Source organism: Felis catus, chromosome B2, assembly GCF_018350175.1.
Source record: "Felis catus isolate Fca126 chromosome B2, F.catus_Fca126_mat1.0, whole genome shotgun sequence".
Taxonomy (NCBI): domain Eukaryota; kingdom Metazoa; phylum Chordata; class Mammalia; order Carnivora; family Felidae; genus Felis; species Felis catus.
Window position 1 is genome coordinate 106,326,642 of NC_058372.1, and position 26,863 is coordinate 106,353,504.

Here is a 26,863-nt window from a genome sequence, read left to right on the forward strand (position 1 = left end):
GTATGGACCTCAAGGGTATTATGCTGAGTGAAATAAGTCAGACAGAAAGACAAGTACCATATGCTTTCACTTATACGTGGAATCTGAAATACAAAATAAGTGAACAAATGAAAAAAGAAAAAGAAAAAAGAAACAGAATCATAAATACAGAGAACAGAGACCAAACTGGTGGTAAGTAACAGTGTAATAACACTGTATGGTGACTATGCTTACTGTGGTAAGGGAGCTTTATATATAGAATTGTTGAATCACTGGGTCAAATACTTGAAACTAATATAACAATGTTTATCAGCTATATTTCAATTTTTTAAAAAGCCAGAGTTTTCTGATTAGCCATGCTTTAAAATCTTGCCAATTACAGTATGCTCATTGCCCAAATGTGTTCATTTGGCCTTTAAGGGATTTTTATAAATAAGAAATCATTTGATAGAAATGTAGTCATGTTTTTATTTCCAGTCATCCTCCCTGCCTTTCCCCAAACAAAATTCTATAAGTAACGTCACTGATAATTTTTCATACTTTTCTCCAGGTAATTATTTCCCTGGTTTATTGAAACACTAAGATTATTAATAAGATGAAAGAGAGAGTAAGAGATTTTATGTGTTGGTTATAAGATTTGAGGATTTTTTTAATACCACTGATCTAGTTTGGGCTCATTTAAAACACAATGCTATACCCTATAAAGGATTTAATTAGGGAACACAATATGAAAGGATAATGGATTTGAAAAGAGCTAGTTTGTAACAAATAACTTCCCTAATTAGACACTGTAACATGAGAATTAAGAGTAGGCAAACTCCAAATGGTTTATCATTAGAAGCATCTTTCTATATAAGGATCCCCTTTACTTTTCAACTAAAAATGTCCTTGAGGTAATAATGATATTTTACTATGTAAGATATAAACAGAGTGGTTTGGTAAACATAACCAAATTTATACCTTCAGATTAATATTCCTCAAAGGGCTTTTTATTATACATTTGCTTAGATGTGTCTACCATTGTTCAAATTCTGTGGAATTTCTTTGACATCTTCAGAGCCAATTTTAAATCATGCAAATTTCTTTATAACTTATCCTTCCTTTGGTTCCCCAAACTATTATCTAGCTTAATCCAGCATTTGTGTTCTATCCAAAAAATAAAACCTACTCTCAAAGAATTAGTGGCTGCTTCCATTAAGAATATTCCAGTGAGTGCTCCAAAGGTGATTTCAGAAAGTTCAGAATGTTTTTGAGCAATGAAAACTTCATTAAAATACACCCATGACCTTCCAGAGTGACTACCTTGAATGACAACCATGTCCGGATTGAATGAATTCCAGTGTGTTAAAGAAGATTAGATATGTAAACACCTGCACACCCTGTTCAATAAGTGGCAGGGTTTTTTTTTTTCCCCTTAAAAAAAAATCCTCATTATTTTCAAGGCACACCTTTCATTATGCATGAACACAGCTGGTGTAATAGGCAGGACAATGGTCCTCCAAAGATGTCAGAGATCTAACCCCTGTAATACGGTACTTTACTAGACAAAGGGACTCTTGCAGATGTGATTAAATTAATGAAGCTGAAATGACAAGATTATCCTAGGTCTTCTGAGTGACCTCAGTATAATCACAAAGTCCTTTGAAAAGAGGAGCCAGAGTCAAAGGTGGCAGGAGATATGACAGTGGAAGCAGAGATCAAAGAGTCACAGAGATATCTGAAGATGCTACACTCCTGGCTTTGAAGATAGAGGAAGGGGCCACAAAGCAAGGAATGCAGGTAGCCCTAGAAGCTGAGAAAGGCAAGGCAAGGGATTCTCTCCTAGAGCTTCCAGAAGGCACGCAGCTCTGTTAACACCTTCGTTTTCAGACTTCCCACTTCCAGAAGGGTAAGGTAATGAACGTATATTGTTTTAAGCCGCTAAGTTTGCGCTCATTTGTTACAGCAGCAACGGGAAACTAATTCATTGGAGACAGTATTGAATTCCTCCCCACCCCCAGGCAGATTTGAAGGTACTAACCTTTTAAAGGCTGTCTCCAAAAGGAACCAGAAACACACAGAGCAAGAGCAGGCTTTTTTGCCTGTCTGTGTCATTGTTTCCATTTTTTGAGAAGAGATCCTGCCAAGGACCTAATCCCTCTCTGTGGTTACTAAGATACCAGGGTTCCCAATGCCACCTACAGTGTCTCCTTGGAGGAGCATTTTGATGCTGTCTTGTCAGGGATAGATGCACAGGAAAACACTCCTGCATCACGACTGACTGGGTGCCTTTACAGAAGTGCTCACTTTGACTCGATCACTGCACAAAATTCACCTGTAATAAATACATCAAGTAGAAGAGTGTACTTGCGCTTTAAAAAAGAAAAAAACGTGCAGAGCCTGCTTACTTTGGCAATGCATTTGAATAGATGTGTTTGTTAAGAAATCATAAATCAGTAAAAGTCTATGAGGTGCTTTAAGAATGAAGGGTACAGGGCGCCTGGGTGGCGCAGTCGGTTAAGCGTCCGACTTCAGCCAGGTCACGATCTCGCGGTCTGTGAGTTCGAGCCCCGTGTCAGGCTCTGGGCTGATGGCTCAGAGGCTGGAGCCTGTTTCCGATTCTGTGTCTCCCTCTCTCTCTGCCCCTCCCCCGTTCATGCTCTGTCTCTCTCTGTCCCAAAAATAAATAAACGTTGAAAAAAAAATTAAAAAAAAAAAAAAAGAATGAAGGGTACAGTCTTAAAGCTGCTGAGACTTTTTAAGACTCAGACCATGGCAATTCTAAAAACACCCACCTCGGGGTACATGGGTGGCTCAGTCAGTTAAGTCTCCAACTTCAGCTCAGGTCATGATCTTACAGTTTGTGAGTTCGAGCCCACATCAAGCTCTTTACTGACAGCTCAGACCTGCAGCCTGCTTCGGATTATGTATCTCTCTCTCTCTCTCTGCCCCTCCCCCACTCATGCTCTGTCTCTGTCTCTGTCTCTTTCTCTCTCTATGTCTCTCTCAAAAATAAATACACGTTAAAAAAAAAATAAAAACATCAGTCTCTGAGAAAACAGCAGGAATTATTTCTGCCCTTCTTCCTGTCTTCCCTCTTGCTTGTATCTTCTGGGTCAGGGGCCATTTCCAATTCAAGATCCCTTGAACAGAAAGACAGAATACAGCTGAGTATTTTTCAGAGTCATCAAGTGGGAGGCTCTATGGTCAGTTTAGGAGTTGTGACACCATCTGGGCCAGAGAATGAGGACAGGAACTAGCAACTGCACAGAGCACTCACCTTCAGCTCCTTTGGCCAAAATCATCTCAATACGCAGCTTTAGGGAGTACCAGTTACCTCAGTGACAGCAACTCTCCCCAGATGGTTTAAAGAAGCAGAGGTTTTTCATCATTCAGCATCTACTATCTGCCAGAGAATGAGATAAACACCTCTGGACTTTGCTCAGATGTTACCTTCTCAATGAATCTTTCCCTGTTTCCCTGTTTCCCATGTTTAGAATCACAATCTCCTGCCCCATTCAGCACTCCCTCCCCTCTCCCCTGCTTTAGTTTTCTCCATAGCTTCTATCATCATTGGCATACTATATATTTTACTTGATTGCCACTTCCTACATAAGATTCCAAGCTCCGTAAAGGCAGGGAATTTATTATTATTTAGATTTCTTATTTCCTAGAAGAGTGCCGGGCACCTAGTAGATACTCCATAAATACTTTTGAGTGAATTAACAAAATATTTAAGGGGTCCTTCTGTATGCCATGCACCATCTAGCTTCAGGAAGTAAAACAGTGCAAGGGAGAAAAAATTCCTTCCCTTATGGAAGGTAGTTGTGCTTTAGCATAATTAAGTACAATTTGATAATACAGAGATCAATGGGAGCCCCTGAAGGGGCACCTAATTTGGATTTAGGAAGCCAAAGAGGGCTTCCGGAAGGAAGTGTTGTCTCAACTGAGCTCTGAAAGATAAGTCTGAGCAGGCCAGGCAAGAAGTAGTGAGACAGATGGACATAGGAACTCCAACCAGAAGGAACAGCGGGAAGGAACTATGAATCGAGAAGGACCATGACAGGAAGGAACTACAAATGCTTCTTCATGCAGTCTGAAGGGGGGATGGTCAAAGAAGAGAATGGAGCGCCTGGGTGGCGCAGTCGGTTAAGCATCCAACCTCAGCCAGGTCACGATCTCGCGGTCCGTGAGTTCGAGCCCCTCGTCAGGCTCTGGGCTGATGGCTCAGAGCCTGGAGCCTGTTTCCGATTCTGTGTCTCCCTCTCTCTCTGCCCCTCCCCCGTTCATGCTCTGTCTCTCTCTGTCCCAAAATAAATAAATAAATGTTGAAGAAAAAAAAAAAAAGAAGAGAATGAAGGGGCAGCTGGTGACAGACCACAAAGGGACTTCTAAACCACATAAGTCACAAAGGGGGTTGGGCTTATTCCTGGGAGTTTCTAGAGTAGTAATGACATGACAAAATTTGTAGTTCAGAAAGTTTATTTGCATGGCCTGATAAGAAAGGGGCGGACAGGATAAGGCAAGGAAAGAGGTTCCAGAGAAATTTAGGTGGCTAAGAAGACAGAACTTGGTGACTTATTTGATGTGTGAGTGAGGAAAGATCAATCCATGTTTTATTCACCCATGTGCTCAGCAAATGTTTATCAAGCATGTATTATATATATCTTTATATGGCTCTAGACATATAGCATGAAGAAGATCATGTTTTTACCCTCATGAAGTTTCCCTTCCAAGTTACAGTTAGTTTTGAGTTTCTTTCTCTCCCATCAGAACGTGAGGGAGTAAGATGTGCAAAGGTATGAGGAAGAGAGTTCTAAGCAAAGGGACAGCATAAGGGTGAAGGCCCTGAGAATGGCATGTTCAAGACACATAAAGAGTGGATGAAGTTACTGGAAGAAAATGATGACACTGAGGAAGGAGGTAGGAGCTAGATAGCATAAGGCTAGTATATATTATATTATATTATATTATATTATATTATATTATATTAGGCTATTACATGAGATCAAGAAAAGCAGCCTGGATTTGTCCTAAGGAAAATCATTAAAATGTATAGAGCAGGGGATTGATACAGCCTAATTGGTATTTTTAGATCATTGTGGCTCTGGCTGCTCATGGAGAGTTGACCGTATGGGAACAAGAGTGGTATTGTTTAGACAGTGAGGAGGCCGCTCACTGAAAGATGTGTTGACTTGAAGCCAGGCGCCAACTGGAGGTGGCTTGAGGTTGTCGGATACATTTATAAGATAAAGCCAATAGGATTTCTGAGTATTTGTGTGGGGGAAGGTTGAAAGAAAAAGAAAAGTCAGGAATGATTCCTTAGTTATTGGCCTGAGCCACTGGAGTGTGCCATGCGGTGAAATGAGGAAAATGGGAGAAGAGCAGATGTGGAGCAGAAAATGAAGGTTCTGCTTTGGCCACATAGGTTTGAGCTTCCTGTTAGACATCTAGGCAAACCTTGGTATAGGTGGCTGGGGATATGTATCTGGAGTCCAGGGGAGAGGTGAGAGCTGGGATTGTTAATTTGGAATCACTTGCACAGAAATGGTGCTGAAAGTTACAGTTTGATTACATCACCAATGGGATGAGTATAAATGGAAAAGAGAAAGAAACTGAAAGCTGAGCCCTGGGACATGCCAACACTCAGAGACTGTGGGGAAAATAGGCTAAGGAGAGGCAAGAGGAGAACTATGTTAGACCCTGGAAGCAAGTCAAGGAAGTGTTTCAAGAGGGAAAGAGTGGCCCCTAGATATCAGGGTTCAGGTTTGTGACCTGAGCAACTAAGTCTCGAGTGGTCCCATTTGCCAAGGAAAGAACATATGAGGAGGGACAGTTTGGAGACAAAGACATGAGTTATGTTTGAGCCATGCTGAGCTATAGGTATTTTTGGTACATCCACAGCAGATCAGCAGACTCTGGAGCTTAAGAGAAGGGTCCAGATTTGAGATGTAGATTTGGAAGTTATCAGCATCGAGACGACTTTTAACGCCATAACAGACTTCCTTCGTAACAGACATCACTCAGGGTTAGTGTGGAGAGATGAGAAGGCACGCTATGGCAAAGTCCTGAAAGCACAACATATGAGAAACAGGAGTCGATCTGGGAACCCATAGACCAGGAACTCATTAAGGAGTCTCAGAAAGATGAAGTGATGGACAGGGAGCTTGGCAGGTAAGGCCATCAGCAGGAGGAAGTGTCAGATGCTGCACTAAGCAAAGTACGTGCTAAAATGTCTGTGTAGGGTTCAAAAACAGGGAGTATATTTTTGAGCGATTTTGATGGTGCTTGGGGAACAGAACCCAGATTGCACTGAGTGGTTGAATGATGTTGAGAGAGATGAAAGCAGTGGCTGAATGCAACTGTTTGCAAGACGTTTGGCAGGGAAGGAAGTAAGAGGTGGGTGACAGCCAAAGACTGGCATATATAGAATGTGAAAAGGAGAGTGCCAAGGGCTGAGCCCTCAGACATGACAACTCTGAAGGACAAAGAGAACAAAATGAGTCCAGAAAAAAACTCAGAAGGGCCAGAGAGGCAGGAGAACAAAAAAAAAAAAAAAAAAAAAAAGGACAGATAAAATCAAAATCAAGAGAGGAGAGAATCCAGTGGGAGAATCATCAGTAATGCCAAATGCTGCAGAAGGTTTAGTCAAAAGTGGCTGTGACGTGTAGCTTTGGTGATCGTGGTGAAGAGAGGTGTCAGTATTGCTGCATCTTGAGGAATAAATGGAGCCAAGATACCAGAGGCAGTGGCTGTAGATGAATCTTTCAGGAAGTTGGCTGTGAAGATGGAAAAATAAATAGCTACAGAGCAACTGGGCCTCAAGGGTGAAATCAGCACAGATTTCAAAGCACTATATGGCAAAGGAGAATAGCCAACAGAGAGGAAGGATCAAGAGAGACGTGGGATAGGTGCTGGAAGGAAGGTTCTGTGAGGAGCAGGAGGTCCTGTTCCCAAGAACAGAGGACAGAAGGTTCAGGGCCAGGCAAGTTCTAGAGTACCACTGGCTGTGAACCTCAAGAAAGAAATGCATGTCCCTTGGCATCTGTTGGCTTGGACAGAGATGTCGAATGTTTTGTTCACTGTGGTATCTCAAGTATCTGTAGCAATGCTGAACATGCAGTGGGCATTCAATAAACATCTGTTGAATCAATAAATAAGTGACGAGTAGAAGGTGATGAAAATCTGATTTTGTCTTTTTTTTAAATAAAACCTGGAATAGTTGAGTTAAACCTAGAAATAGAGTCCAAAAAGTATAAGATGTTCTCCTGTAGCTTTTGAAATTGTTTCTCCCTGCTGTTTTAATGCTGAGAGGAATCAAAAGTAATGCAAAATTAATGTAGAATTAATATTTTATCAGAAAACTTTCATTTCCTTCAAAATGTGCTTTGAAATGTGTGCTTTCTGTAACGTTGTTGTTAATGTTCTTATGTTCAATGAATTTGATAAATAAGAAATACGAGTTAGTAGTACTCGGCTGATTTAAGGCAACCTCTTCTCCAAAAACACTCAAGATAGTCACACAGTATCAAAGACCCATCGCTAAAACCAAACTATCCTAATTCCTTTTTTCCTTTGACAAAAATGTTGGATATGTAAGGAAAAAAAAACATTCTAATAGGTCTGTGATCGTCTTCCTGGGAAGAGGTATCATATCACAGAGCGGATGTTGATGAGTAGATGTTTCAGCAAAATATAACCATACTTTATGCTGTAATGATTGGCAAAGCAGCAGTTTCCGCTCTGATGACACAATTCTGATTTTCGTACACTTTGTCTTGTAACCTGCACTTTATTTAACATAAAAGATGCAGGCAACCAGTGATAATTTTTTCAATACCCTTACAGTCTGCTCACTCTCCCAGAGTGCTCTCACAGGTAGAAAGAGCACCCAAGCCTGCTAGATTGAGTTGAGAGTGACCCAGCCTAGACCAATGTTGTTATCACTGGATCCTATATAGTCTCTACCCCACCTGGACCTTGACTGCTTACACTTACTTTGTACAAGAAGGGCGGCAGACCTGGGATCACCTCTGGCTTTGACACTTAACCACTGTGTGACCTAAAGTCACTTACCTGTTATCTTTAATACTCTGTTTTATCATCTGTAAGGTGGAAGGAGCAAGAGCCTAGCATTCTGCCTGTTGTGTGGTAGACATTCAGTAAGTGTGAATTCCTTCTTTCTACTTCTAAAATCCAGTTTACTGATAATCAGAGCTTGTTCTTAAACCTGATGAAAGTGCCAGTGATGCTCACCCAGAAGGAATTTGTCTTCTGGGACAGCTCTTCAGTCACCTGAGGCAGATTTCTTTGCAGCCGAGCTGGAGAGTATGTGTCTCCTAATTATCTGTCTTCCAGTGGTCACCTAGATTTCAAGGTACTTGCCCCAGATTTTCAATGCATGATAGTGTCTTTTTTTCCTTTCATTCTTTTTTTATTTTGAGAGTTGAAGCCCCAAAAGCTAAGTGAATATATTTTAACAACTAGGAAGTTCTGATGGGCTGGCATAAGAAGACAAAAAATTCACACGTTTAAATCCTTACCAGAAGACGCAAGAAAAAGTATGGTGAAAATCTTTTTTTTTAAGTTCTAGAAATAGGACATTTCCTGGAAAATGGCTGTCATACAATCAGCACAATGACACATTTTATTAGTCTGGCTCTCTTGGGCAACATGATGGAAGCATGACTCCATCCACCATGAGTATTTTAAGACAATAAAATCAAAACATTAAGTCCTAAGGTATAGGGTTGATGGGGGTGGAGGTGTCAGGAAAAGAATAACTCTGAGAGGGAAAAAAATCTGGAGAGGTAGAGGGAGTGCGAGTGTCTACCAGAAAAGTCTGTTCCTGATGAAAGATATTCCAATTGGATTTTCAAATGCCTCTAGGATGGGTACATGTCCAGGCCCCTGAATTACAATGGTTCTTGATTGCGTGTGAATGTGCATTTCCCAAATTATATTCCACTCTCTTCAGCTGGACTGTCTGCCAGAGAAGGACTTTTGTTGTGTCTGTGATACTGAAGATTGTCTTTTTTTAAGATCCTTCCCTGTTAATGCTTCAGTTTTACTCACCGGAGATGAATTTATAATACATATCACTTTTAGCAACTCGGGAGAATTGCCAATTAGAAGCAGAGGAAGGGAAAGTAGGGAAATGTTCTTTTTCCTGGAATCACCTACTAGTTGCCTCAGGTTTAGCCTCTGACAGCTGGGCCGTGTGAGGGGAGCTTTTTCCCTGTGAATAGCCGGAGGGGAGCGCTAATGAGGAGCCGAAGGCCGGGCGGAGGAGTCTGTTTTTGGCAGACAATTAGAAAAGAGGGATGAGATCACCTCCTCATTATGCTCTACTGGAATGGGAGCAGTTGGGTAGCGGTTTTTTGTTTTGTTTTAATTTTTTTACAAACCATCTGCTTCCCTTGAAAAAGACTGATCTGACTCTTGTAGATTTTTTACACTCTCATAGCATGTGTTGTTGTATATATTTTGAAAGCAGTATATGCTCAAGAGAGGAAATTTGGAAACCACAGAGAATTTGGGTGATGGGTTGTGATGATTCAGTTATCTTATCCAAGATGACCATTGTTAATGTCTTATTCTTATAGATTCTGCTTTTCTCCTTCCAGAGATTTAAAGATTTTATGACTGATAATATGATATGTAGATCTTTAATCAAGAAATGAACTTTTACATAAATGTATATGTATATGTATATGTATATGTATATGTATATGTATATGTATATGTATATGTATCAGCAAAACCAAACATGGTATTGAAGGAAGGTAGAGGGACTCCTGTTTTCCCCATGAAACCACCCAAGCCAAGGGGGATATCCATTCCCTTCCAAACATTGAGAGAATGGAAGATAACTCTCCTTTTTCTCCATTCCTTCTTCCTTCACCCCAAAGAGGAAACAGCTAATTCAATATCCAATAGGGGCTTTTACCACTTGGTGGGGTTATTATGCCTTAATAGGAAAGGAAAAGGAGGAAAAAACTGTCATCCAAGTATTTCATTTCTGTCTGCTTTCTGGATTGGTAAGGACTGTCCCTTGCTAGAAGGACCCCCGAGACAGGGTCCATGGCTTGATGGCCATTTCCTCCAGTATATCTGCCTAAGAAAGATTAGCTAAGTTAAAATTGAGCACATTTTTCTGGACTCAGTCTAACAAAACTGAATTACTTCATCAGCCAGTAGGAAACATCTTGTCTAGTTGTTTCATTAGCAGTAACAACTGCATAAATGTGAGAGAGAACTAGAGAGAGAGAGAGAGAGAGAGAGAGGATGCAGCAATCCAAGGATAGGTACATGATTGGCAGGCTACTATGATGTCATATCACAAGTGAGGTTGTTGGACTTTGCATGGTTCTGAGATATGTCAAGGGGAGGATTTATATTCTTTTCGTTATTTAATCACCTTGCATTGATCTTGAGAGTCGTGTAACACAGTTACATTTAACCATCACAACCTTATAATTCCGTGCTGGTGATTATGCAGTGCATTTCTGTGTAAGTCAGAGATGTATTATCACGATCATCCAAGTACCAGTCAGCCTCAACTAGTCCAGTTATGTAGTGGCTCCGAGTCCTACCACTTGAATTTACTCACAAAGACATTATAGAGACATAGACACACATCAACCAAATATACTCACAGATACAGGCATCAGTACACATTGAGTAAAGTTGAAGGGGCAAAATCCATATTTTGTACAAGAAATAAATTTAATAACATCGGTGGAATGACAGGCGAGAAAATCGTGGGAGCAGTAGAATTAGAGACAGAGTAAGGCCAGAGAAAGTTCAGTAGGTTTCATTCAGCGAACATTATTCAGCATCTACTAAATCCCAGGTTCCGAGTGAGATAGATGGTGGAGCAAAATACGGTAAGAGAGGAGTGACCATGTTGGAGGAGGGGAGGGACTTATGAGTGAACATGAAAACCAGATGGAGTGTATCTGAAGCCAGATCAAGGTGGTCTGGGGAATGCTGGCAAATGGAGTTAGCACAGAAAGGAAGAGAAAAGCTTGAGTGGGTATTGGTAAGATGAGGGGATTGGGATATGTGTGTGTGTGTGTGTGTGTGTGTGTGTGTGTGTGTGTGTTTAGGAAAGAGCATAACTAAATGTGATTGAAGACTGCAGAGGAAGATCCAGTGGTAAGAAATTGGCTGAAGCTAGAAAAGACAGGGAGGGAGAGAGAGGAGCAAAAAGTTAAATGAAGCTGCGATTCTCCAAATTACTTAAAAAAAAAAAAGTAATGTTATTTAATGTCGACTTCTATTATCTTAAAGCACCACCAATACAGACCTCTTTTATTATTAAATAACTTTTGGAAGCTGCACTTGAACTCTGTGGAGACTAGAAGTCCAGGGACTAGTATTTTAGCTTCAAGTCTGGCACTAACTTGCTTTATTATTGGAGGCTCAGTGTCCTTACCCATAAAATAGGTATAATCGTAACTCCCTTAAAGTGCTGTTTTAGAGATAAAGTAAAAATAATGTGTTTTGCAAACTGTAAGTATAAACTTAATACAACCTACTCTAAATGTTATTAAAAGCTACCAAGTTCACATAATAATCCTGGAGCCATCACCTTGGCTTCAGAGAATGTGCCCTGGCCATTAAGCATGGTGTGCCTCAGTGCCACCATCAATAAAATCAGGTCATTTGGTATTGGACACCTCTCTGGCAGATAAAGACTAATGACATGGAAGAATTATTTAAATCTTTAGGAGAGAAAAGAGGTAAATCTGAGGTTGTAATGAGCACTTTTCTTTCCAACGTATTCTTAATTTTTTTGAGACTTTTCAGAGCATAGGAAGAATGCAATCTTGCCATTTGCGATGACACGGAAGGAGCTAGAGAATATAGTGCTAAGTGAAAGAGGTCAATCGGACAAATACAAATACCATATGATTTCACTCATACGTGAAGTTTAAGAAATGAAACAATAAGCAAAGGGGAAACAAAAGAGAGAGAGAGAAGGGAGAGGCCAATCCGGAAGCAGACTTAACTATAGAAAACTGATGATGACCAAAGGGGAGGGGGCTGCAGGATGGGTTAAATAGGTGATAGGGATTAAGGAGTGCACCTGTTGTGATGCGCACCAGGTGTTGTAAGCAAGTGTTGAATCACTATATTGTATACCTGAATCTAACATTACACTATACCTTAACTAACTGGGATTTCAATAAAAACTTAAAAAAAAAATAAACAGAAAAGGGGAAAAGATAATTACGAAATAGTATTCATTTGTTCATTTTTTTGGTGTTGATATTTTATCATTTCTTTTTGGATATAGAAATGTATGCAAAGAAAGTAAATCTACTAAAGGTTCATGACAGAATCGGAAGGGTTTTTGTCTTTTTTAACAGTCCCCATCTCTAGCAGTATCTATTATCATGCTTTTCTCTTTTATTACTCCAACAACCACTTCGCTGAGTAGTTAAGCTACCCGAAAACTATTGGAAAATGATTTTGTCAGTATGGTTCATGCTATATGACCACAGGGGAAAGGCTGGAGCCGAAAATCACTGCAGAGTAATAGCCTGTTTACTAATAGAAGCTCCCAAATGTTTGTTTCTGTAGTTACAGACACAGTGATAAGACCTCTACCTGTAACAATTTCTGTCATTGACCTTTATTAAAATATTGTTTTGTGGGGCACCTGTGTGGCTCAGTTGGTTAAGCGTCTGACTTTGGCTTCAGGTCATGATCTCACGGTTTGTGAGTTCAAGCCCCGCGTCCAGCTCCTTGCTGACAGCTCAGAGCCTGGAGCCTGTTTCAGATTCTGTGTCTCCCTCTCTCTCTGCCTCTCCCCTGCTCATGATCTGTCTCTGTCTCTCTCTCAAAAATAAATAAACATTTAAAAAAAAGTTTTTAAATACTGTTTAAGAAAAAAAAACAGAACTCCCACTGGTACCAATAGTTTGAGTGACCTCGAGCACATCACTTCATCTCCTGAAACCTCTGAGTCTCCAGCTTTTAAATAAAAGGGGTGGAGGGGTCAAGATGACTCTAAACTGAAGGGCACTTGTAAATGTGCATGAGCATTTTTTAGTGGCCAGTGCCCAGTGATACTAAATGCCCTGCAGAGAGCAAGGGACAATCCTACAAAATACACTGCCCCACCCAAAATGGCAGCAGCAGCCTGAATTATACAGTTATAATTATACACTGTCCTTTCTGACAGTGATAACAAGTGTCTGTCCATTCATTAATTCATTCAGCCACCCATTGTTGATCCCTACTGTATGCTGGGCACTAAACTTCCCTAGATGAATGTTCTAGAAGCCCTGGCTTAAATTGTACCTTTCATTATCTTTTCCCCTTCCTTTTAAATGTCTTCTCCATGCGTAGGACCATGTGACGTGTACAAATAAGGATTTTTCAACTAAATCTGTTGAGGCAATACCCCAGCACTTCTGTACTGTGGGGTTTCTAATGACATTGAGAACCAAAAAGGCTCACTCAGTCCTCCCCAAAGACTGAATGATGACTTGGTTTGCCTTTTAATAATTCACAAATGAAGGGGTGCCTGGGTGGCTCTGTTGGTTAAGCACCTGACTCTTGATTTTGACTCAGGTCATGAACTCACGGTTTGTGAGTTCGAGCCCTGCATCAGGCTCTGCACTGACATTGCAGAGACTGCTTGGGATTCTCTGTCTCCCTCTCCCTCTCCCTCTTTCCTGCTCATTCTCTATCTTTCTCTCTCAAAATAAGTAAATAAACATTAAAAAAAAATTGTAAATAGTAATTCAGGAATAGAGGTCTTCAGCTCCACTAACCAAGGGCTTCCAGCTAGACAGTGAAATCCAAATTATAGAGTATGTAGCTAAATATTTCAACTGTCGATTCAATCATTTCTAATTTTTAAAACAAAACACCAACTGTTTTACACCCAGTGAACAGTTTTCACTGGCAAACTCAAATGTCCTAATATACTTAAATGGCATTTGAGGCCAGTTGTACTAAACTGCCTCAGAGCATTTTACCATATCAAGTAGGATCATTAACTTGCTAATTAACTGTGCATTGAGCAACTCCAGCTGTAGTGCAATCCTATCAGCCGCCACCCTGATACAGAGTTCCTCCGGGAATGCGGTGACCTCTAGACTCAGCCCCCAGCCATCGCATCCACGTGGCCCTCCATCACCTTATCTCACAGCACCCCCAGGGACAGCTTACAATTCTGATTGCTTTTGTTGCAAAGGAAACTGCTGCACAGAGAAGCTTGAGGGTCTGCCAGACCGCAAAATCTTTTGGGATAGAAGGGATTCTGAGTGCTGGCTGCTTTACAGAGCCAAAAAGTCATGCCGATGGTCAGGGATGCTTTGCAAACACGCAAAGATTTTTCATCCTTTCATGAATTTTGGGTATTATTGATCATTAAAAATACCGTATGCACTTGTTCAGTCACTATCATTGGATACTTCTCATGAACACAGCAGGGTCTGACTAATGAGAATGCAGTCCTGCTTTCATAGACCTCTGGACACGTGGGGAAGTTAGACATTGTGCCAATAATTCTGTGCTCATTAAGTATTATTGCAATTGACACTATAAAGGAAAAGTACAGGATATAAGGAAAGCATCGATGGTCCTGACCTAGCCTGGGGACCTGAGAGGCTCTCTTGAGAAGGCAGTATGTAAGTGCAGGCCTGAAGGGCAATGAAGCGGGAGTTCGGGAATTGAGTGGGACATTCCAGATGAAGAATGCATGATTGAAGACCCTGAAGCAGGAAGGAGGGGCTTATTCTTTTTTTTTTTTTTTTAATTTTTTCAACGTTTTTTATTTATTTTTGGGACAGAGAGAGATAGAGCATGAACGGGGGAGGGGCAGAGAGAGAAGGAGACACAGAATCGGAAACAGGCTCCAGGCTCTGAGCCATCAGCCCAGAGCCCGACGCGGGGCTCGAACTCACAGACCGCGAGATTGTGACCTGGCTGAAGTCGGACGCTTAACCGACTGCGCCACCCAGGCGCCCCTGGGAGGGGCTTATTCTGAGTAAGAAAGGATACAAGCTTAGTCCAGGTGGCAAAAATGGGAGAGGGTGGCATGAATGGATTTGAGAGATGTTTAGAAGATGGAATTGACAGAACTTGGTGGCCAACAGGATGCAGGCAGTTAGAGCGGAGGCGTACAGGGATCACTGCCCTGTGTCGACTGCTGGGTGGTAGAGTTACTTGTCTAGGATTCTAGCAGAGGAGCAGTACCCAGCAGTGGGCCAGAATCACCAATTTCTCGTTCGGTACATGGAGTTTGAAGTCCTATGAGATACAGTTTGTCTAGTGGAGACCCTGCCTCACATGGGTTATCCAAAGGTCACTGTATCTTACCAGAGTGTAGGAGAAATAACCCATTCTGTGGAGCCAAGAGCACGTGTTGGGAAGAACCGTGATAGACCAGCATTGATGCCCTTGTAGCTCAACAAAATGTTTTCTCATGTATTATGTCAGAGCTTCACAGGGATCTTTGGGGGAAGTCAGTGGATTATTATCTTCATTATACTGGCAGGACACTGAGGCTTCCTGAGCTTGTGATTTGCCTACGGTCACACTACTGTAAGTAGGGCTCTGGGACTCAAACTGAAATCTCCTGACTCCGGGCACAAGGGTCTTCTCATTGCACCACATTAACTTGCTGCAAGATTGGGGCCAGCTCTCTACCAAGTCCTGAGGTTTCCATGTCACATGGAATCTCGTTATTAGCACAAAATACGTAAGAAATGAAATCAAAGATTTTTTTTTTTTCTACACTCTGTTTATCCTTCCCTCTCTCACTCTCTTTACTCTTCCCTCTCTCACTCTCTTTACTCTTTTTTTACTATGGTATTTTTTAAAGTCTTTGTAAACTTGAGAGTAATATTTGTATTTAGAACAAATTTACAAGTAGCGAGGAGATAGTTTCGGGGAGAAATTAAGTTCAACCGTTGTCTAAATTCTACTAATTTATAAAACATGATAAGACCTCTGCCCCCTTACCTCCCATTCCCAGATTTACTCTTAAAATAGTGGAACCATCTAAAATGGCTCAGTGTCCTCTCTCTCAAGTAAGGGGTTCTGGTGGAGTCCGGGCGCTGAGGAAAATGGGAGACAGAGCTGCCCTGACCCTGTAAGGGCAGGCGACTCTCCACCACCAACCTGTCTTATCCACTGGCCTTCTCCCTTTTCCATCCAAGCTTGGAGGATGTTTAAGTAAAGCTAGTTTGTGCTTGTTTCAGAGTCTGTTCTAACCGAAGCAGTTCTGGGTCTACACAGAAACCGAGGTTCAGGGGAAATAGCCTTTCTACAGGGCTAAGTGATTTTTCTTTATTATGTGGAAGGCTTCCCCCTGAACCTCCGCTTATTGTTTACCTCCCTCCTTCCCTATAGCTCTTGGACTGTTTTGTGATCCCGGTGGTGATTTTGCTCTCCTGGTTCTTCCTGCTGATCCGGTACAAGGCTGTGCATTTCCTCGGCATCTTTGTCTGCATCCTGGGAATGGGCTGCATGGCAGGAGCGGATGTGCTTGTGGGAAGGCATCAGGGAGCAGGTGAGTTTCTAGGTGTTCACCATGTTACGTGCTTATGTGGGTAAGGCCAAAGCAAGACACAGAATGTTCATGGTGGGGTAGAAACTAGGAACCTGGTCTTCTCAGTGCCTGTATCTTATTCATGTTTGTTCCTCGACACCTCAAACAATGACACATGGGAGGTGCTTAATCCATGTTTCTTGAGTGAATGAAGGAAGCAAAATACAGATATTCTGCCCTTTTTACATGTATTCAGAAACATTCAGATGGTATTTAAAGTTGAGTCAGGACCTATATGGGGGATATTTTGCAGGCCATTGCTGGCTGGCCCAAACCAGCTGGTTAGAAATAGTGTCAGTGGGTCACTGGAGCCTTCCCCACACCTCACCCTCCAACTCTTTCTTTCTCATGTCAGAGAAAGACTGAGCTTTCAAACCATTGGGTGGAGGTTGATATATAAGTTAAGAGTGGGTATTAGAAGTTTGAAGACTAGATTAGGAATACGTCATATTTTTATGGGGGAGAGCTAAATTTAGTCTCATTGTGCATGGTTTTTTGTTTATTTGTTTGGGGTGAGGGAGGATTTGTGGTTATCAATCACAGCTTATAGACCTGCAAGATAAAGCTTCAAGATTTACTCATCAAATTACTATGAATCTGATGGGGATCCCTGATCCAGGATGGTTTCCAGAGAACCCTTTTTAAAGCATTGCAGTTCTTTAAAATGTACAAAATTCTTATGCTACATAAGGTTTTAGGGGACATGAAAAATAACCTCCTTTTTTAACATCAAGAATGGGATAGAAAGTATTTACATTTCTATAGTTCTTGGATTTGCCCTGTCTTCTAGGGAATTAATTGATAGTCAAAATTGGGGCATTTCTTGTAATGAGACTAGATTGTAGGAAGTGCCTGAAATAAATACAGTTTATGTTTTTAAGTTGCACTATAGTACATTACAGCTGAAACAGACCTTGTTCGGCAGCTTTATGTATGACACACAAGAACACCAAGGTACAGGGAAGCCAAGTGAGTTCCCAAGGTCACAGAGATGAGAGAGCAGGGTCTAGGACCCCAGGCTCTTGACCTCTGGGACAGGCTTCCTTTCTTTTTCCACATCTCTGGGAGCTACAGATACAACACAGAGCAAAAGAGAGACAGCCTTGGTCCTCACAAACATAATCAATCCCATCTCAACAGGTAAGCTAAAAATATGTATACCAGCTTTTCCCAGAATCTCTTCTATGAAACACTGGTTCCATGGGATATCAATAGATGTTTTATGAAAGGATCAGTTTTATGCTCTATAACCATTGTGATCCTGATACGAATAATCTCTTTGAACCAATCAGAGTATGTTTGTCAGAAACAACATGGTTAGTTGTTCCACAGTCATAATTTAATTTCATTTTCTCAGCTTTACTTATAGGATGTAAACATAGACTAAGCAGAAGCATGTACCCTTATTTTGAAAATTCTGCTTTGCTGAACCTTAGCCATTGGCCCCCAGCCATCATCTTGCATCTCCTAGTCAAGAAAGACAATTGCTCTAATAAATCTGGATGTTTAAGCCCAGAATGTTAAACTAAATTAAATTGATTTCACTAGAGGATATTCACTACTCCTGGGGGGGAAAAAATGTTCTCTTGATTTCAGATGAGGTGTTAGGAAAAGAGTAATAGTATTAAAGAAAAGAAAGTTAAGTCCATTTAAGGTCTTTCAAGAGTAGCCATTTTTTTATTATTTAAAAAAAAATTAAGTTATTTATTTATTTTGAAAGAGACAGAGACAGCATGAGTAGGGGAGGGGCAGAGAGAGGGAGAGAGAGAATCCCAAGTAAGCTCCATGCTGCCAGCGCGGAGCCCAATGTGGGGCTCAAACTCACAAAACTGTGAGATCATGACTCGAACTGAAACCAAGAGTCTGGAGCTTAACTGATTGAACCACCCAGGCGCCCCAAAAGTAGTGATTCTTAAAACAGTGCAGAGTAACTCAAACACACTAGAGTGGGTTTCACCTGTAGAAGACTTACAGCATCATCCTTTTTGTGACATGTGAAGTGCTCATGTTAACAGAATTAAGATTTATCATCTTGGAGTACCTTCTCGGCTGAAGTAATGGTGCCCAAGTAGATGATATGATGTTCTAAGGGCAGCCCAAATACAGGATCCAAGGGTTTATTTTACAAAATAAATTAGGCAGCAATGTAAGCCACCATATAAAATATTTTGAAAGAAGAAAAAGACACACTAGTTTGAAGGACAATATAATCTTAAAATTGGTGTGCATCATTATGCAAAGTATCCCATTTGTTTTCACCTTTATGGTAGAATTGATTCAATGTTATTAGCCAGGGACAAACTTTACCAAAATACTTGAGTCACTCACCAGAACTTCAATCGGGCGTTCAGCGCAATATAAATTGCCATCACTCTATCGAGAGCTTTTCATAGGAAAAGAGAATGTCCGTCTCAATCCTTTTTGTATTGCTGAAGCTGTGGTTCACCTTAGCTTGGGATTTTGAAAATTCTTTCCTCAAGCACAATGATAATGGCCTGTTCAAAGTTACCTTGACTTCACTTCATTATAATTGAAATAATTGTTCGAATCCCCTTGTTAGACTGTTTCTTCATCAGCTACCCAGGAATCCCTCATTTTGATTTAAGCTTTGCTAAAGGAATCTTCTCAGATGGCAGCAGGCTCTCCAGATGTGAACTGTAACTGTCAGGGCGCACAATGATGTGCCAGGAACCGTGCTTCTCAGGAAGCTTGGCCGGCAAGTTTGCCCACGGCAGACGGAAGTGGAGAGAAGGTATCCCCAGTCCGTGGCATTGGAGGCTCGGCCTTGCGGCCGGCAGTGTGCTGCGCAAAGTGGGAAGGGAAGGTTAGAAAGTCATAAGATTAAGATAAAACCCAATTAAAGTAGCTCCCTTTTACAAAATATATGTCTTGCTCTTCAAAATATCATCTTTCTACCATAAGACATTTATTGCACCTTTTAGTTCATTTATTAAAGCCGTTAGATACATACAACAACATTTTGTTTTCTTATTACTAGCCCGAATTTTAGAGTGATTTCAAGGAAGAGAAAATATTTTCTTTTTTTTTTTTTTTACGTTTATTTATTTTTGACACAGAGAGAGACAGAGCATGAATGGGGGAGGGCCAGAGAGAGGGAGACACAGAATCTGAAACAGGCTCCAGGCTCTGAGCTGTCAGCACAGAGCCTGACATGGGGTTCGAACTTATGGACCGCGAGATCATGACCTGAGCCGAAGTCGGCCGCTTAACCGACTGAGCCACCCAGGCGCCCCGAGAAAATATTTTCAAGGAGCTCGCTAATTGAACACAATCAAGGGACAGTGACAATTTTTTTGGTGCCAGCCACTTTCCCATGCATTATCTCATTTAATCCTCCTAACTGTGCAAAGAAAGCTTTCTTATTCTTCCTTTTGCAGCTGAAGAAATCAAGGCTAAGGGAGCTCAGAAGGGTGTGCAAGGGCACACCAATAGTAAATGGTGTGGCCTAGATGTGAATTCTAGCCAGTATCCTTTCTGTTACACCACTTAATACTTATTTTTCTATCCTTGTGACCCTTATAAGAAATATATAGCTGTTCTATATAGTTAATTGCGATAAATGACGGTCCCAGATTCCCCAGAATGAAAGGGTTTCCTGAGATGAGGGAATTTGGTGTGAAAACCAAGAGAGTCCCAGGAAAACAAGGCAGTTGATCACATCTACAACTCAAAAATATTCAGTGGGATGGGTTCATTTTCATAAATCACATTAATAGTCTTTCAACACTCCAGAATAGTGTAATTCATCATTTATTTCTTGCAATAATGGTACGTAGTAGTCTTAAGTCCTCTTCCCTATTCTTCTTCCACTGCCACACAGACACAAATGTCCCCCCAAACAACGCTTAAACAAAAATCTAATAAGGAAAACCAATTCTTGCAAAGCAATTATGACTGTGTTGATTAGAATCAAGAAGCGATCCAAAATGAGAAATGGCCAATCCATAGAGACAGGTGCTTTTCAAAGAGAATGACTGATTCTTTTCAGTCACCATTTAGTGAACTGTTAGTCAGTGCCCAATGATATACGAAGCAATTCATTTTCTTTAAATTATTTTATGTACATTACTTTGCTGTAATCTCAAACTAACCTCATTCTGAAATAAGGAAACTGGTGTGCTGAAAGATTGTATAGCTTGTCCAGTACAAAACATTACCACTGAGCATGGTTTCATACATACATAAATGACAGCTTTTCTGGGTATTATTTCCCCATGAACATTGTACAAAAATTGGTTCCGCTGCATCAGGTATCTATTGCACTGAAAGTGCATAAAACATGGAGTAATATGTTGTAATCTCCAGGGAACGAGATACAAGTTGTAGATATAAACTATTAGTCCTAGAACTTTCTTATACTTACATCAAACACTTCATTATATAATACAGTTGAATAAAATCATGCCCTGGTTAATTTAGTTATATTTAATCAGCCAAATTATCATACATGCTATATGTATATGCATCCATTTTCAAAGGTTTGAAAACTGATAAATACACTTACAAATGAAATTTTAATAAATAACATTTAAATTTTTATCACTGATAATTTAGAAAGCACTTCTGAACTTGCACTTAAATAAAACTGTATTATTCTTAACAGTAATCATCATGCCCTGGTGAAAATTCAAAGTACTGGGGAATAGATTTCATATGGTCAAAGGCCAGGTAACAGAATAGGCCAAAACTGTACAAATGTAGAGTTTAAAAAAGATTAGTGAGACTATTCAGTAATGCAGCATGGCCTCTTTTTAAGACTTATAAAAGATAGACTGATGTTCTGCTAATTTCTATTAAAATATTTCATTATAACTTAGCTTTCCTGAATCCATTCATATAATTTCATTAACCGAAAATTCTGTTTAAGCAGCACTTCTTTACTTCACTAATACAACAATAATTGATATTCATAATAATGACCCCCATGTCATCACATGAAATGGCTCCTGAGTAAAAAGTGACTGAATTATATTCATTATAACCTTACAATTTTAGTAATGGATACTTTTTTATTTTATGGGTTATTCCTCAAATGAACTACTTAAAATTAAAAGCTTTGTCATTATTTTCTACTCGACACATGAAAAAGATGAATCACGTTGCTGAAGATGACCTTCTCTGTCAAAGTAACCTTAATGCCCCCGTGAGATACACCCAAGGACCTCTCTGGAGCTTTGGTTGTTCATTGACACCTCTTTGTGCTCTTGGCTCATCTGTTCTCCATCAATCAGGGAGGGCACCCCACCCTACAGATCCAGATTCTCAGCCCATTCCCTGGAGGGTGATGCCAGCAAGGTCTCCTGCCTTTCAGGGTCTCTCCTCCTCTCCTTCCAATCCTTACCAGGAGTGGGAAATTTGCTTTCGAAAGAGTGACACCTTTAAAGTACAGTTGCCCCTTGGACAGCAGACTTTTGAAATACACGGGTCTGCTTACACGTGGATTTTTTTCAATAAATGCAGTACATTTAACATTTTCTTTTCTCTAGCCTACTTTATTGTGAGAATATAGTATATAATACATATACAAAATATGTGTTGTTTGTATTATTGGTAAGACTTCTGGTCAACAGTAGGCTATTAGTAGTTTAAGTCTTTGGGGAGTCAAAATTTATATGCAGAGTTTTGACTGCATTGGAGGTCAGCACTGCTAACCCCCTGCATTGTTCAAGGGTCAGCTGTAGATATAGAATCTCCCAAGGTGACCCCAGGGGCAGGAAGGAGGAGGTCTTTCCCCAAGCCCAGCCCAGATTCTTTTATGTGAAGTCATTTCCTAGAGAATGCCCAGTGCTCCCAACTGAACACAGAGGATCTGGTTCTCCAGTTTTAGATTGTTCCAGCTAATCTGGGAGTCCAGAGCTACTCTAAGGTGAGCCCCTTCCCTAGAATCATGCTGGAGAGAGCACCCTTCTCCTCCAGCATTTCTTGTGCCCCCGAGCAACATACCTGCCAAGCTCCCATGTATGGACCTGTACAGGACAGAGCTGGAGACTACTTGGGTACAAGCCCACATAGGCTGCTAACTTCCACTCTCCCTCCCTGGCCTCATACTTCCTAGAGTGGAATTTGCTTCATTATAGGAAAGAGCTGGGTAAGGCATTTATTAAAAATTGGACCAACCCAAACCAACCCAAATTGATTTTCATGAAAAAAAAAATTAATGTAAGAATGAATCACATGTATTTTCATTCTTACATTACTTACTTTAGGGGAGTTGCAAATTTCAACCCATGATCCCTTTCACTCTCATTTTCTAAGCAAGTACACATTTTGCCCATGGTCAGAATAAAGAGTCTGAAGTACTTCTGTCATAGCTTCTCTCCCTGGATAGCAAAGAGTGGAGATGCAGACTGATTCTGTTTGTTCTACACCACGTTCGCCAAACTGTTAGAAAGCACCCTGCAGCAAATATAACATGTGCACATATTAGCATATATTCCTAGACATATATCTAGTCAGAAGACATGGGGCTTTGTAGAGACACTGCAATCTAGAAGCAGCTGGTCCCTTTTTTTAGGTTAAGGAAGACTTCTGGTTGGGCAGACATAGGCAACCTGTTAATAACAGAACATATCTGCAGCACAGATAAACAAACTTTACTAAATCATGATTGGCAAGTTACCGGACTTCGATAAAAACATCAGAATGGAGTAGACAAAGGAAGCTCAATGTGCTGGTGCCAGGTTCTCATGAAGAAAATGTTAATGAAGCTGTGTTTGTGGTTTTGGTTCCTAGGGGAAAATAAGCTGGTAGGGGATCTTCTGGTCCTAGGAGGGGCCACACTGTACGGTATTTCTAACGTCTGGGAAGAATACATCATCCGAACCCTGAGCCGAGTGGAATTTCTGGGAATGATTGGACTCTTCGGGGCATTTTTCAGTGGAATTCAATTGTGAGTAAAAATCATGAGTAATTCAGATAGTAGATACCCTTAGGGCTTATTCTAATTCTTTTCATTAGGGTATGGTTGGTCACTTTATTTTATAAAAATCCAGACTGGAAACCTTTCACTAACCTCCTACATGAAATCTGAAAATTCAGTATCTTTCTTAGTGAACTTCTTCAAAACTAAAGAAGTTTGTTGTCAATTATTAGAAAAACGCTTAGTGGACTTTGTACAGAATTTACAAGAAAACATTAGAAGTACATTGATTTCTCCAAACCAGCTAGTGAGTTTTTACATAGAGAAATACAATAAGTGTAAATGCCATGATATGATGTATTTCCAAAAAGGACATCTGTTGGGGCACCTGGGTGGCTCAGTCGGCTAAGCATCCGACTTCAGCTCAGGTCACGATCTCGCAGTTCGTGGGTTTGAGCCCTGCATCGGGCTCTGTGCTGACAGCTCAGAGCCTGGAGCCTGTTTCAGATTCTGTGTCTCCCTCTCTCTCTGACCTACCCCATTCATGCTCTATCTCTCTCTGTCTCAAAAATAAATAAAGGTTAAAAAAAATTAAAAAAAAAAAAGGACATCTGTTTACTAGTGACTATAAAACATACAGTATAGGGGCACCTGGGTGGCTCAATCAGTTAAGCGTCCAACTTTGGCTCAGGTCATGATCTCGTGGTTGGTAAGTTCGAGGCCCACATTGGGCTGTGTGCTGACAGCTCAGAGCCTGGAGCCTGCTTCGGATTCTGTGTCTCACTCTCTCTTTGCCCCTCCCCTGCTCACGCTCTGTGTCTCTCTGTCTCAAAAATAAATAAAACATTAAAACAAATTTTTTTAATAAAAAAAACATACAGTATAAGTTTGCCCTTTCATAAATGTTTTCTTTTATTGCCTGTGGATTTACCTGAATGAACCATATTTCAAATTCATCTCTTAAGAATTTAGTGTTTCTACTTTCCTTAAACAGATAAAGATATAACACAAACATTCACTAAGCATCAAAAAGCCCAAAACATCAATTTTGCAATAATCCTTCATTGGAGCATATAAGTCATCCCTGACTAGTGCCTCAGAATTGTGAGAATAAGGGTCAAACAAAGTGTAATTTTCCATCAATAAGGACTATATGTTTTAGTTTCATATGTAAGGGGTAAAGAATGATATGGAACAGCCTCCAGTGTAATTTCACCAAATCGCTTCCTATGAAGCAAGTGCTTTGTAATTGTATTGATTCAGTATCAAATTATTTATGGAAGATATTTTGGCATCACCTTAACCATGGTTTGCAAATAAGCTATTTCCAAGGATCCTCCAAGTTTTGGTATGCTGAGATACAGGAGGAAACCTCCATAGCAAACAAGGCACTGAGGTGAGGAGAGTCTCCAAAAACGATTTATTTTTGATTCATTTTGAAGGTGAGATGGCATTTTAAAGCTCCTAAATTTGGTACTTCAGCTTTGTGAGAGGAAAAGAAATTGCCTAGTTCAACTATTCATAACCAGCACTTTGTAGATCGATGACTCATTTTATGGATTATTATTCTCGAAGCCAAAAAATATAATCAGACACCTAACACTCCTTTGCTTCAGTTATAGTCCATTCGAGCTAACTGAGCCCCTTCGGGCCACTGCTGCCAAAGTAACAGAAGTGGCAGAGGGGAGTGTTTGGCAAATGGAGTAAATTGAGGGCACGCTGAAACCAACGTAATGCTGCTGGTGGAATGACGCCAGCTTCACCTCCTGGTCCTCTTCGAGAGCAGCGGTTCTCAAAGTGTGCTCCTCTGACCGGCAGCACCGGCACCACATGAGAACTTGTCAGCAATGCACGTCTCTGGGCCCCACCCAGACCTACTGAATCTGAATCTTGAGGGAAGGAGCATGAGCACCTGTTTCAGCATGCTCCCCAGACAGCTTTTTTGTGCCTTTAAGTTTGAGAACCACTGCCTTGGAGAATCCTCATTCAGAAAACTGATTTAAAAAAAAATAATAACAATAGCCGCAAGCACAATAAATTTCCATACCTCACCATTGACGTTTTAGAACATCTAAGCAAGAAGAAACCAAGGCTGCAGGCAATCTGGTGCAAAGGCCAGTGGAAGGCTAGAGCTCCGCCTTGCCCACTGCACACCCTCACCACTGGTGCTGGCCATACCTAGCAAGATCCTTCACGGGTAAACCTCAGGTTGCCAGATTAGACTTGCCTATCCCTGGCCCGAAGTTATTTTTATTTATTTATTTATTTTTAATGTTTATTTATTTTTGAGAGAGAGAGGCAGAGCACAAGCAGGGGAGGGCAGAGAGGGATGGGGGGGACACAGAATCTGAAGCAGGCCCCAGGCTCTGAACTGTCAGCACAGAGCCCGATGCGGGGCTTGAACTCACGAACCGTGAGATCGTGACCTGAGCCAAAGTTGGACACTTAACCGACTGAGCCACCCAGGTGCCCCTACCCGAAATTATTTTTAAAATTCAGTTGGTTGTTTCATGACTTGTATAAATCTGGTAAATAAAAAAAAAAAAAGTAGGTTGCATTATAATCTTGCTCATCAGGTCCACTTTCTTTAAATCTGCAGAGCTATAATGGAGCACAAGGAGCTGTTAAAGGTGCCCTGGGACTGGCAAATAGGTAAGGGGTTTGCTCACCTAACATGCTGTTTTTAGTAAACCCTAAGGGATATATTTGAAGAGTGATGTGGGCGGTAGTGGGGCATGAACCATGAAAGGATTTAAAATGCAGAGGACGAAAGAAAATGTTAAATCCCTTGTCATTTTAGGAATTCTTGTACACAGTAAGAGACTGAACCATATGATTCATAATGTTTCCTAATTGAGCTTCTGCCCATTATCATCGTCAAGATGCCATTAGTGTAGACACACAAGTATGTTATTAGGTTAAAGACCAACCAGAAAGAAAAAATGCCCAGAGGCAGTGGTGGGACATAAATGGTAGCAATTTTCTGTAGCCAAGAAACACAAAACTTATGGGATCATTAAAAAGTGGCACTTCAGCAAAGGGAAGAAAAATGAACAAAAAGGCATAAAAGAAAACAATGTAATGGGCATTTTGAGCCCATAAAAACCTTTTCAGAAGGGAGCATTTTGCACATAAGAAATGGTTAATTGATCTCCAAATGGACTTGGTGGAAAATCCCAGATAAGCTTCGAGCCCATTAATAGTCATCCAGGGCATCTCAGATTCCACCTGTTTCGAAAATCACTTTTCTCTAAAAATAATTTAGGACAAGGATTTAACATCCTAGGTGATTGCTATAATGATCACACAGCAAGCCCTAGAAGAGAATGACATTTAAAACCTTCTGCCTAGATAACCCTCGGTGTCTATACCAAGACTCATGGGGTGCCGCAGTGAGCACAGAGCTTGGCTTGCAGGGGTGCTTGGAAAATGTGTGCACTGTGGATGGA

General features: G+C 40.8%; 1 protein-coding gene and 1 long non-coding RNA gene across 3 annotated transcripts in view; one reads left to right on the forward strand and one right to left on the reverse strand.

The window, feature by feature from the left end:
• The window catches only part of SLC35F1 (solute carrier family 35 member F1), a 408,535-nt gene that overhangs the window by 341,259 nt on the left and 40,413 nt on the right, over positions 1–26,863 (forward strand). The window contains exons 4-6 of the mRNA XM_011282636.4: positions 16,336–16,495; positions 23,288–23,444; positions 26,014–26,066. Coding sequence (XP_011280938.2) covers positions 16,336–16,495; positions 23,288–23,444; positions 26,014–26,066 — 370 coding nt within the window. The remainder of the gene's footprint in view (positions 1–16,335; positions 16,496–23,287; positions 23,445–26,013; positions 26,067–26,863) is intronic.
• LOC109499867 overlaps positions 10,255–26,863 on the reverse strand; it is a 44,084-nt gene continuing 27,475 nt past the window's right edge. Inside the window, exons 2-3 of one of the 2 annotated variants that reach the window (XR_002157414.3) lie at positions 18,863–19,336; positions 10,255–11,136 (exon numbers count right to left, since the gene is read on the reverse strand). This is a non-coding gene — a long non-coding RNA (uncharacterized LOC109499867). Of the gene's footprint in view, positions 11,137–18,849; positions 19,337–26,863 lie in introns of those variants that run through there. The other variant, XR_006598207.1, reaches the window with a different exon arrangement.